General features: G+C 38.6%; 1 protein-coding gene across 4 annotated transcripts in view; it reads right to left on the bottom strand.

Annotated features, from left to right (window-relative positions):
* Positions 1-13,221, bottom strand: part of septin10 (septin 10) — a 90,864-nt gene that overhangs the window by 66,689 nt on the left and 10,954 nt on the right. Inside the window, exon 2 of one of the 4 annotated variants that reach the window (XM_072263170.1) lies at positions 1,886-2,033. The exons of the other annotated variants lie outside the window; for them this stretch is intronic. Within the exon in view, the coding sequence (XP_072119271.1) occupies positions 1,886-1,897 (12 nt within the window). The 5' untranslated portion in view covers positions 1,898-2,033. The remainder of the gene's footprint in view (positions 1-1,885; positions 2,034-13,221) is intronic. 4 annotated transcript variants of the gene reach the window in all.

The raw sequence follows: 13,221 nt of genomic DNA, 5'->3' as shown, positions 1-13,221 counted from the left end.
CAAACAAGAACCTCTCAACTACTGCTTTAAATATACCCAATGACCAGCCATCTATAGCAATGAATTCTGCGGATTCAGCACCCTCTAGCTAAACAAATTCCTCCTCATCTCTGTCCTAAAGGAATGTCCTTTTATTCTGAGACTAATAGAAACATCCTCTGAATGTCTACTCCAGTCCTTTCAATATTTGGTAGGTTTCAATGAGATCTGCTCATTTCCTTTTAAACTTCACCAAGTGCTGGCCCAGAGCCATCATACATTTAACCTTTTCATCACTGGGATCATTCTCATAAACTCACTCGATTCTCTGCAATACCAGCACATTCTTCCTTAGACACTAGCTCAAAACTTCTCACAATACTCTGTGTGGTCTGACTACCACCCTAAAATGTCTCAGTATTACATCCTTGCTTTTATATTATAGTCCTCTTGAAGCAAATGCAAACATTTTATTTGCTTTCCTTACTACTGTCTCAACCCGTAAGTTAACCTTTCTGGAATCCTACACTAAGGCAGCCAAGTCCACTTGCACCTTTGATTTCTGAATTCTCTCCCCATTTAGAAAATAGTCTATGCCTTTGTTTCTTCTACCAAAGTACATGACCCTACACTGCATTCCATCTCCCACTTATTTGCCCATTTCCGCAACCTATTCAAGTCATTCTGCAGACTCCCTGCTTCCTCAAAGCTATCTGCCATTCCAACTATCTTTGTGTCATCTGCAAATTTAGTCACAAAGCCCACAATCCAGATCATTAACAGAAAATGTAAAAAAAAGCAGAGCCAACCCTGACCCCTGCAGAACATCACTGGTCACTGCAGCTAATCAGAAAAGGCTCCCTTATCCCCACTCTTTGCCTCCTGCTAGTCAGCCCATCATCAATCATTGCTCACACCTTTCTTGTAATAGCATAGGCTCCTATCCTTTCTAGCAGCCTCAGGGGTGGCACATAGTTAAAGACCTTCTGAAAATCCAATTAAATACCATCCACCAATTCTCCTTTGTCTATCCTGCTTGTTACTTCACAGAATTTCAACAGATTTGTCAAGGAAGATGTCCTCCTAAGGAAATCTTGCTGATTTTATCATGTGAATCAGCTTGTTTATCATGTGCTTCCAGGTACCTCAAAACCTCATCCTTTATTGTTATAAGAGTATCTCATTTATTGCAGCACAGTAACTTGAATCGTCTTTTTTCCTGGGACAGGACCAAAGAATAAAGCTTGATAGTTAGCATTCCCTTCCAATGAAGGGATATGTTCAAATGATAAAGAGAAATGGAAACCTTAATTCATGTATTAGCAACTATGACTAGAATTTGCAGGATTGCAGCAAACTACAATATGTATGTAGCAGATAAAGAAAGCTTAATGGATCTTAACTTTTTAAAATAATCTTTATTTAATGTTGCAAATTTAACAGTCTGTATATTTGCTTTGGTATTTTACTAAAATTTTGGTATCTGACATTAAGACCTTAAAGTAAGTTCACCTGTTTTGCTTTTCTGCATTAGTCATGACATTGCTAAGGAATATCCTGAAATTAGCTATGGGACGTAGCAAGAGGCATGTTTGAACAGACAGCTCTGTGCTACTGTAGGAACATTTAATAAAATAATAAATTATTTATCCAGAACTGGACAGACTGCAGACTAGTTTGAGGCTATTCCTTTCTGTTTGCTGGCATGTGTAGACATGCTGCCGCTAATCATACCTTGTGCAGTAGCCAGCAGTGAGGAAATTCTACTTGATACTCAATGTGGGTAATTCCAGTTAAGTTGTGTCCAGCCAGAGCTCAACTTATTGGATGCTAGAAATGGAGACATTCTCAAAAAGCTCAACAAATTGATTTTGCAGCATGGAACTATAATGTAATAGAGACTTACATTGCCTGACATATTCCACAGATTTCTTTGAATTATGAATTCAAGGTTTTTATTCGCTGAGGACAACCTTTTTAGTCTAGATAATGTTCTGGCACCAAGATGTTGCTTTCTGAAGAAACAGACTTCAATCCCATGTGTTAATTTGTTCCTTCAACAAAAGCAGAAAAAATGTGCTTTAATTTCTATACAACATATTGTCATATCCACGAGGAACAGCATTCTTTACAGTAATACTGTTTTTTTCTTTTGGTAATGCATAGATTTGTTTCCTACCTCTGCATTGTAGAACAAGAAAATGTTCATTTTGAGTGGTGTATAGTTAGTTGATTGGTCAGTTAATTTATGAATTCAGTTGGCTGTGAACCTTTGGAAATGTTCTGCCACAGAGGTCTGTTGTTATACAGTCACTCAGTATATTTCAAGGCTGAGATTTGTAGCGTTTTGAACAATGAAAAGTAGGAAAGTAGACTTGAATTGAATGGCAGATCAGACTAAAGGGGATATGTGGCTCAGAGCTGATTCTGTTTCTTCTTAATCTAATGCTGCTTGTAAGAAAATTGTACAACAGCCAGTACTCTGTTCCGAATTCTTAATAATGATTTCTTTTAGAAATCCACCCTTGTGAAAGATGAGTCCAAGTAGGGCATGCTCTGCTACTAATCCTTTCTGCGATCGGTGACTATTCACATGAACATCATGGTCTCTCCTTTCTACAGAGCTTTGATTTAGTTAGGAAATCGTGCATTTGGTAAAGTACAAGGAAAGAATAGATAAATAATAATAGAAGGCTATCGTCTGATGTCCCTCTTACCGGATTCAAGGCACAAGTGATGACTATTGCTGATATGGGAAAATTACAAACTCCCAGAGGAGTTTGACTGTGTTTGAAAAGAGCAACACACACTAAAATGCTGAAGGAACAGTAGGTTAGGCAGCATCTATTGAGGGAAAACAACAGTTGACATTTTGGATTAACACCCTTATTTGGGACATTTCCCTCTATAGATGCTTTCTGAACTACTGAGTTCCTCCAGCACTTTGTCTTTTGCTCAAGATTTCCAGCAATTACAGAATCTTGTGTGTCTGTACAGTATTTGAAAAGAATCACTTTTGTTTTAGTCTGGGATGTTGGTGGTTAATTGAGAGAATACTTGCTTTAATTGTAATGAATACGTATAATTGAGAACTGTAAATTAAACTGATTCACCAAATACTGCAAATGAACCAAATAAATCTAGGATCATTACCAACATATGCAATTTATAATGATGGCTTAGCTTTCCTGAAGTCAAGATTTGTGATTATTTGAAATTATTTGTTCTAATATGCATGGTCTCAGTTAAGATGCGGGATTTATGGCAGTGTCTTGCCAAATTCTAGAAAGTTTACTTTGCATAAGAGAGATGGATGAATTGATTGAGAAGCAGAATATTTTTGGTCTGAAAGTTTGTTTTTCTAATATTGGTATCAATCAGATTTTAATTCTTTGTCATGTTTACTTTCTATTATAGATTGGTCATAACAATTTAAATAGACATATAATTGTTCATATACCAAGGGGAAATGTAGAGGTGAGATCCCTTAATAAACAGATGGAAAATATAGCACGATATAGAAAATTTTTTTAAAAAATGATATTTCAAGATCAACTAGAATTTCAGAAAGGGAAATAAACTGACACAATATGTAAAAATGAAGTCCTGAAGAAGGGTCTCGGATCCAAACATTGACTGTTCATTTCCATAGATGCTGCCTGACCTGCTGAGCTCCTCCAGCATTTTGTGTGTGTTGCTCTGGATTTCCAGCATCTGCAGAAATACTTGTGTGTAAAAATGATTGAAACATTGTGATTTTATTAAAGTAAAGGATATCCTTTTAAGTGAGTGGTGAAAAGTTCGGAGAAGATGTCAGAAGCAGGAGTATTTACACTTAGAGGTAAGTGCTTGGAATGTGTGTTTCTATGTATATACATATATAAAATTGCTGTGGAGGATTTGTCACTCTTGTGGGCTGCAAGGGGGAATAACTCTGCTTGGCAGATGAGACTTGTGGCTGTGAAAACAGTCTTGGGTTTCCACGGTGGTTGTAGGAATTGATTCTGAGATTGCAGGAACTAGCTCTGACAGCTCTGGACACCTTTCTTCTTTCTTTTTCTTCTAGTTTGTGCATCTTGATCTTGGGAAGGTGCATTTAGTTCACTGGAGTATTGTCTTATTAATCCTTCTATTGCTCCCTTTACAATCTGATCTCTGCTCTTTGTTTCCTCATCCACAACATCATCTGCTGAACCCTCTGTTTTTGTAATTCCATTGACTTTTTGTTTTGGCCTTCCATCCACCCAGCTGGGGTTTGGTCTTTGCATCTACTTTTTTAAGCAGTGTTTTGTTTCCCTCTTGAAGTTCATGCAATAACCTTAATGCACGCAAAGTAAATTCTGGTTCTTTATACTCTCAAAAGCCGAATGCTTGCAACTTTCCTGAAACTCCTTGAACTCTCTTCCAGCTTAAAACCAAGTCACATTTTGCAAGTAACTGACTGCTTAATATATCAGAAAAACCTGTTTACCCTCTGTTGGGTAACAGTGCCGACCATGTAACCTACTCTAGAAACTGCCTACCGCATAGCCCTCTATTCTTCTAAGTTCCCTGTACCTACCTAAGAGTCTCTTAAAGGACCCTATTGTATCCACCTCTACCACTGTCATTGGCAGTGCGTTCCACGCACCCACCACTCTCTGTGTGGAAAAACTTGCCTCTAACATCCCCCTTGTACCTACTTCCAAGCACCTTAAAACAATGCCCTCTTGTGTTAGCCATCTCAGCCCTGGGAAAAAGCCTCTGGCTATCCACATAATCAATGCCTGTCATCCTGTTTTACACATCTATCAGGTCACCTCTCATCCTCCGTTGTTCCAAGGAGAAAAGGCCAAGTTCATGCAATCTATTCTCATAAGGCATGCTCTCCAATCCAGGCAGTATCCTTGTAAATCTCCTCTGCACTCTCTCTATAGTATCCACATCCTTCCTGTAGTGAGGTGACCAGAACTGAACACCCAGTACTCCAAGTGGGGTCTAACTAAGGTCTTATATAGCTTTAACATTACATCACAGCTCTTGAACTCAAACCCATGGTTGACGAAGGCCATCACACCATACGTCTTCTGAACAATACCATCAACCTGCACAGCAGCTCTGAATATCCCATGGATATGGGCGCCAAGATCTCTCTGATCCTCCACACTGCTAAGAATCATACTATTAATTTTATATTCTGTCTTCAAATTTGGCCTACCGAAATGAGCCACTTCACACTTATCTGGGTTGAACTCCATCTACCACTTCTCAGCCCTGTTCTGCATCCTACTGATGTCCCACTGTAACCTCTGACAACCCTCCAGACTGTCCACAACACCCCCAACATTTGTGTCATCAGCAAACTTTCTAACCCACTCTTCTACTTCCTCATCCAGGTCATTTATAAAAATCAGAGGAGGGGTCCTAGAACACATCTCTGTGGAATACCACTGGTCACTGCTCTCCATGCAGAATACATTTTGTAAGGTTCCCATACAAGGCTCATTCAGAAAGTAATGAGGCATGGGATCCAAAGAGACCTTGCTTTGTTGATCCAGAATTGGCTTGCCCATAGAGGCAAAGGGTGACTGTTGATGCCTTACTGAAATCCATATGCACTACATCCACAGCTCTACCTTCATCATTGTTACATCCTCAAAATTAGGCTAGTAATTCATAACCTGCCCTTGACAAAACCATGCTGACTATCCCTAATCAGATTATGTCTCTCTAAGTGCTCATAAATCCTGCCTCTCAGGATCTTCTCCAACAAGTTGCCCACCACTGAAGTAAGACTCGCTAGTCTATAATTTCCTGGGCTATTTCTACGACCTTTCATGAACATGGTATCAACATTTGTGACCTTCCAATCCTCTAGTACTTCTTCTGTCCCTATTGATGATGCAAAGTTCATCACCAGAGGCTCAGCAATCTCCTCTTTTGCTTCCCATAGTAGCCTGGGATAAATTTCATCAGGTCCTGGTGACTTATCTAATTTAATACCTTTCAACAGCTCCAGCACATCCTTTCTTAATGTCTATACACTCAACTGTCATCCCCACAATTGCCAAGGTCCTTTTCACTGGTGAATACTGAAGCAAAGTATTCATTAAGTACCTCCGCTACCTCCTCCAGCTCCATGCATGTTTCCACTGTTGCACCTGATTGGTCCTATTCTCACACAGCTTATCCTCTTGCACATTACATACTTGTAGAATGCCTTGGGGTTTTCCTTGATCCTGCTCACCAAGGCCTTTTCATGGCTCCTTCTAGCTCTCTTAATTTCTTTCTTGAGCTTCTTCCTAGTACCCTTGTAATTTTCTAGAGTTCTAAAAGTACCTAGTTTCTTGAACCTTACAAAAGCTTTTCTTTTAGAACTAGATTTTCTAAATCCTTTGCACACCATGGTTCTTTTACCCTACCATCCTTTCCCTGCCTCAATGGAACACACCTATGCAGAACACCATGCAAATGTTCCCTAAGCATTTGCCACATTTCTGCCGTACATTTCCCTGAGAGTATCTGCTCCCAATTTATGTTCCCAAGTTCCTGCCTTATAGCATCATATTTCCCCCTAACCCAAATAAATGTTTTCCCAAATTGCCTGCTCCTATCCCTCTCAAGCACTATGGTAAAGAAGATAGAGTTGTGATCACTACCTCTATTATGCTCTCCCACTGAGAGATCTGATACTTGAACAGGTTCATTTCCCAATACCAGATTAAGTACAACCTCTCCTCTAGTTGGCTTATCTACATATTGTGTCGGGAAACTTTCCTGAACACACGTAACAAACTCCACCCCATCTAAATCCCTTTCTCTAAGGAGATGCCAGTCAATATTAGAAAAGTTAAAATCACCCATCACCACAACCCTATTATTATTATTGCACCATTCCAGAATCTTTTTTGAAACATCTAAAGCCCAGCAAACTCAGGAGCCATTCCTGTCTCTGAGACATCCAAGCCTCTGTAATGGCCACAACATCATAGTTCCACTTATTGATCCATGCTCTAAGTTTATCCGCCTTGTTTATGATACTCCTTGCATTAAAATAGATGCATCTCAAACCATCTGGCTGAGTGCATCTTTGCTGTATCATCTCCTTATCCATCCTCACAAACTCCTTACAAGCTGTTCTACTTGTGTGCCAACCTCCCCATCCTCTGCCTCTTCACTTTGGTTCCCACCCCCCTGCAAATCTAGTTTAAACCCTCCCAAATAGCATTAGCAAACCTCCCTCCCAGGATATTGGTTCCCCTCTAGTTCAAATGCAAATTGCCCCACTTGTACAGGTCACTCCTTCCCCAGATAAGGATCCAATGATCCAAGAACTTGAAACCCTGCCCCTTGCACCATCTCCTCAGCCACTCATTCCTCTGTTCTATTTTCCTGTTCTGACATTCCATAGCTCGTTGCACCAGGAGTAATCCGGAGATTATCACCTTGGAGGTCCTTTCCCTTCAGTCTCCTTCCTAACTCCCTAAACTTACTGCGCAGGACCCCTACCCCTCTCCTGCCTATGTCATTGGTACCAATATGTATCAAGATCTCTGGCTGCTCGCCCTCCCCTTCAAGAATATTCTGCAACTGCTCAGTGAGGTCCTGGACCCTAGCACCCGGCAGGCAACACGCTATCCTGGCGTCACTTTTGCTGCTGCAGAATCTCCTATCTGTCCCCCCAACTATCGAGTCCCCGATGCCTGACTTCACCCTACCCTTCTGAGGTTCAGAGCTAACCACAGTGCTTTCGGTCTGGCCAGTGCTGCCTCGCCCAGATAGGTCATAATCTCAGCAGTATCCAAAGGGGAATGGCCACAGGGGGGGACCCTGCACTGACTTCTTTCTCCCTTTGCCTCTCTTGGTGTTCATATAACAATTATAGCATGGAAACAGGCCATCTCAGCCCTTCTAGTCCATCCCGAACCCTTGCTCTATCCTAGTCCCACTGACCTGCACTCAGCCCATAACCATTCCTTTCCTGTCCATATATCTATCCAATTTAACTTTAAATGACAACATAGAACCTGCCTCAACCACTTCTGCTGGAAGCTCATTCCACACAGCTACCATTCTCTGAGTGAAGAAGTTCCCCCTCATGTTACCCCTAAACTTTTGTCCTCTAATTCTCAACCTATGTCCTCTTGTTTGAATCTTCCCCACTCTCAATGGAAAAAGTCTAACCACATCAACTCCATCAATCCCCCCCCATAATTTTAAACACATCTATCAAGTCCCCTCTCAACCTTCTACGCTCCAAAGAATAAAGACCTAACTTGTTCAACCTTTCTCTATAACTTTGGAGATGAAACCCAGGCAACATTTTAGTAAACCTCCTCTGTACTCTCTCAATTTTATTGACATCTTTCCTATAATTCGGTGACCGGAACTGTACACAATACTCCAGATTTGGCCTTACCAATGCCTTATACAAATTCAACATTACATCCCAACTCCTATACTCAATGCTCTGATTAATAAAGGCCAGCAAACCAAAAGCTTTCTTCACCACCCTATCCACATGAGATTCCATCTTCAGGGATCCCTCTGTTCTAAAGCATTCTTTAATGCCCTACCATTTACCATGTATGTCCTATTTTGATTAGTCCCACCAAAATGTAGCACCTCACATTTTTCAGCATTAAACTCCATCTGCCATCTTTCAGCCCACTCTTCTAACTGTCCTAAATCTCTCTGCAAGTTTTGAAAACCTACCTCATCATCCACAACACCACCCATCTTAGTATCATCTGCATACTTACTAATCCAATTTACCACCCCATCATTCAGATCATTAATAAGTATTGCAAACAACATTGGACCCAGTACAGATCCTTGAGGCACACCGCTACACACCGTCCTCCAATCTAACACACAGTTATCCACCACTACTCTCTGGTGTCTCCCATCTAGCCACTGCTGAATCCATTTTACTACTTCCATATTAATGCCTAACGATTGAACCTTCCTAACTAACCTTCCGTGTGGAACCTTGTCAAATGTTCACCCATCTACTCCTGAATTCTGCACTCTGGGTGTAACCACCTGCTCAAAACTCATATCTATCTATTGTTCTGCCTCCCAGATGATCCTTAGTTCATCCAGCTCCTTAATGCAGTCTTTCAGGATCTGAAGTTGGCTGCACTTCTCGCCGGTGTGGTCATCAGGGAGACTATCAGGCTCCATGAATTCCCACATCCTACAGAAGGAGAATTCCACTGCCATATCTACCATAAATGGCTTTCAGATGGCTTTATTGCAGGGGATGTGGCATGCAGATTGTGCATAGACCTCCAATTATGTTCCAGTTGTCTCAGCCAATCACGTCCCCATAATACTAGTTCTCCCATTTACACATACAAGTTTAATATGTCTTGTTGGTTGTTGTATTTCACCATTATGAATGTCATTCCCACAGGAGTTAACTTTTCTCCATTATAAGCCCTTAGTTGGATATCTGCAGGCTTCAGTTCAGAATCTTCGAAATGCTGTTCAAACTCATTTTGTGAAATGATTGAAACAGCTGAACCAGTAACAAATTCAATTTTAATTAATTTGCCATTCACTTCTGGTGTAAGTTGTCTATTGTTATTTTTCACCCTGTAAATCTCAAGGCTATACAATACAATCTTGTATCACTCTCATCATTATCAGGTTTTTCATCAACAGTGTGCAGATTAGTGCTCTTTTTGAAATTGCAACTTGACTTTGTATCTTTTTTCTTTTCTTTGTGCAGTCCACATATTTTTGTCTACCTGACATTATCTTTGTGTTCTACTTTGTTGTATTTTTTGCAGGTTTTGCCTTTAATCCTGCATTGGTCTAGTGTATGCGAGCCTATGCCACAACAGTAACACAATTTGTTCAGCCAGGCATGCGCCTGTTTAGACATTGTAATATTGTTCATTCTCACTTTCATTCCTGACTACAACTCAATTGCGTCTCTGTCTGGTGTTTCCATTGATACAGTGATTTCAACTGTCCTTTTAAATATGAGCTGTTCTTCAGTTAGGAGCTGTTTTTGAATGTTTTCTTGTAAGATTCCTCAAACTAAACGAACTGTCTGCATCTTTAAGACAATTACAGAATTGACAATGCGCAGACAACGTCTTCAAATCAGCCATGTAAGCTGAAACAGACTCCCCTTCCTTTTGATTTCCCGTATGAAACCTGAAGTGAATGGCTTCCATTCTAAAAATTCCTGCATTGTTTTGACAACAGCAGCAAAGCTTATTTCTGCTGGTTTGGTGGGAGCAGTCAAACTTTGAAGCAAACTGTATGCCTTTAAATCTAATACACTCAGCAAAATTGGTACTCATTTCTCATTGGCTATTTCATTTGCTTCAAGATGTTGTTCTATTTGCTCAGTATATAAACCCCAGTTACCTGTTGTGCAATCAAGAATGTCTATCTGATCTAGCTAGCCATTTCTCCTTTTTTTAAAAAAAATTAAGTGATTATTATCACTGGGTGCCGACTCTTTATGAACCTGTGAGTACTTCCATTTTCTTCCTTTTTTAAACTCAACTTTCTCTACATGTGCTGGGTTGTTTTTTTTTTTCATTCACCATTTCTCACTTTTTTTTTTAGTTAGAATATCATGCTGCACTTCGACAGGTCGATCGCCAAACCAGATTTGTTTTAAAAATACCTTATGACCAATGTTATGTTTTGTAACTTCAAAACATTAAACTAGTTCAAAGGGAGTCCAGGAATGCGAGTCTAACTTTGTGTTTACTTTAAGCAAGGTGCACATGTATCACGTGATAGCACAATGGTATATGCAATTCATGTATTCATACATATAACCCATAATGAATTATTTAAATGAAGAATACTTAATCAAACTAATGTATATAAACACAAGATTACTCAAATATTATTGAAATATGAAATACACAACAGCTGATACATTAGAGAGATTTAAAAGACCCTTGTATACGCACTTGGATGAAAGAAAAATGGAGGGAAGGGCTAGATTGATCATGAGTAAAAGATCCGCACAACATTGTGGGCCGAAGAGCCCATACTGTGCCTTACTGTTCTATGTTCTAAATATTATTATTACAGCCATTCTTGTTTATGTTCAGAAATCACTGAACTAATGACATTTGAACAATGTGTAGAAATTAATTTTAGTATTTCACTGTTGGGTTCATAACAAGCATGATAGTTTGCATTTTGTGTCTGGTTAGTATTCTCTCCAACTACTGTATATCATAATAATATCTGTGACCAAGATTACAGCTTCTGTGGTTTTATGCAAACATTAAACAGAACTAAGCTCTGTCCAGTGTAAGATCACATTGAACAAGCCAGCTTGTTTTGAGTGGATTTTATACAAGCTTTTAAGTTGGAAACTTCATAATTTTTCCAAAAAAATTAAATTATTCATTTTGTTTCTTACTCTGTCCCTTCTAAAGAAGGTCATTTATTAGATTTTATGCTGAGGTATGAACTTACTCCTTTAAAGAGTTGTGAAATTAAGATGTATTAATTTTGAAGACTGAGATGAGTAGGAATTTCTTCCTTCAGAGTGTGAGTCTTCAGATTTTAGTTATGAGGAGAGACTGCCTAGGAAGGGGTTGTTTCCTCAGGACAAAGGAAAGTCAGGCACATTAAATTGAGAGGCTTGGACATGTTTCTAAGCAGAGATATCAATAACTAGGGATATACAAATCTTCATTAATTGGTAGAAAAATTTAAAGGGATTTAATGAATGTTTCAAACTTGCTCCTTTAAAGGATGGAGGTAAAACCTCTCACTGCACTTAAGATGATAGACTATAACCAGTATGGTTATTATTTAATTGTGTGGAAGTGTAATTAACTTTCAAAGGCTCTTTATTAATGAATGTGAACTGAATATTTGTTTGTGTAGAATTTCATTATTATTAAAATGGGGAAGCAGTGTATTTCTGCTCATAGAAAAAAACAATTTTTGAAATGGGATCAGCCACAACATGTTTAATATTTGATGTTGAAGCTTCACTATTAAAATAAAACCGTTTAGAGATTTATCAAATAAGCTTAAATATTTTTGAAGTTGGTCTTGAAATCTGGTTTAAAAAATTCCCTCCATCTTCTTTACAGAAAGTACTGAATTGAAGGGGAGAGTGCTACCATTTCAGTAAATTTTACTGTCAATAAATATGCTAGCTTGTTACAGAAATTCTCACAAAATGTCCCTATTAAATCATGTGTTCTTTTCCCACGCCCTTGCTCTAACATACCAAATTATATTCTGCGTCACTTCAAATTTCAGCTTGCCAAAAATACCCATATTTGTAAAGCTTAGCTAGGCACATTTCCTCCCTGACCTTTTCAATAAATACTGGTTTTGGAACACAAAAACAACTTCCTGCAGATAATGATGTATTCTGTTCTTTCTTCAGCAGTGTTCAGCTAAATGAAGTTGCGAAGATAAACAAAACTCCCAAACACACATATTAACATCCATGTGCACCACATGTACAATTGACTATGGACATATTAAACTAAATAATCAACTGTTATATGTTTAGTAATATGATTATGATAACTGATGCCAACATCTCTGCAGTATTGCTGACTCTAGGCAAGGCATTCACAGAAAGAACAATACACTCTTTGTACCAAATAAGTCCAACTTTTCATATGTACACAGAATATCTCAGTTTACAATGGAATGTTTACAATTTAAAATGTACATTTATCATGTTTTAACAGCAAGTGCAATCTGCGATAGATGTCAGACAGCTGGTCTTTTAACGATCAACATAAAAATGTCTGTAGGAGTTTTTGTGTATATTGTTCAAATAGTTTAGTCACAAATTGCTAAATGCTTAAAATAAAGTTTTTTGGTTTGTTTAACTTTAATGAATCTCATTTCATTGTTCAGCCAAATAATTTCTATCACTTTTAATTTTAAAGTCAGTTAATTTATTGGGTGAAATAATTTATCTGTACCAGATTATATGGTAAATATCCCACCAATAGACATCAGAGATGCAGATAAAAGTGGATCGCCACCCTTCCTCCTAGGTGTACCACAAAAATCCTTTAAGTATTATTCTGCATTTCAAAGGAAAACCAAACCCAAGGTGACTCAGTGAATGAAAACTTGTTTTTACACTGGTCTGGACTTGCCAATTTTTTTTTAAAGAGTTGTCACAATCTTTGGCTGAATGGATTTATTATGATTTTACAAGTACAGTACTTCAAATGTTAAGAAAATATATTTGAAAATTAGTCATGTGGCAGCTGAATAAATAGCACTAATAAA

Source organism: Mobula birostris, chromosome 7, assembly GCF_030028105.1.
Source record: "Mobula birostris isolate sMobBir1 chromosome 7, sMobBir1.hap1, whole genome shotgun sequence".
In the NCBI taxonomy this organism is placed as follows: domain Eukaryota; kingdom Metazoa; phylum Chordata; class Chondrichthyes; order Myliobatiformes; family Myliobatidae; genus Mobula; species Mobula birostris.
This window is presented reverse-complemented; position numbering and strand designations above follow the sequence as displayed.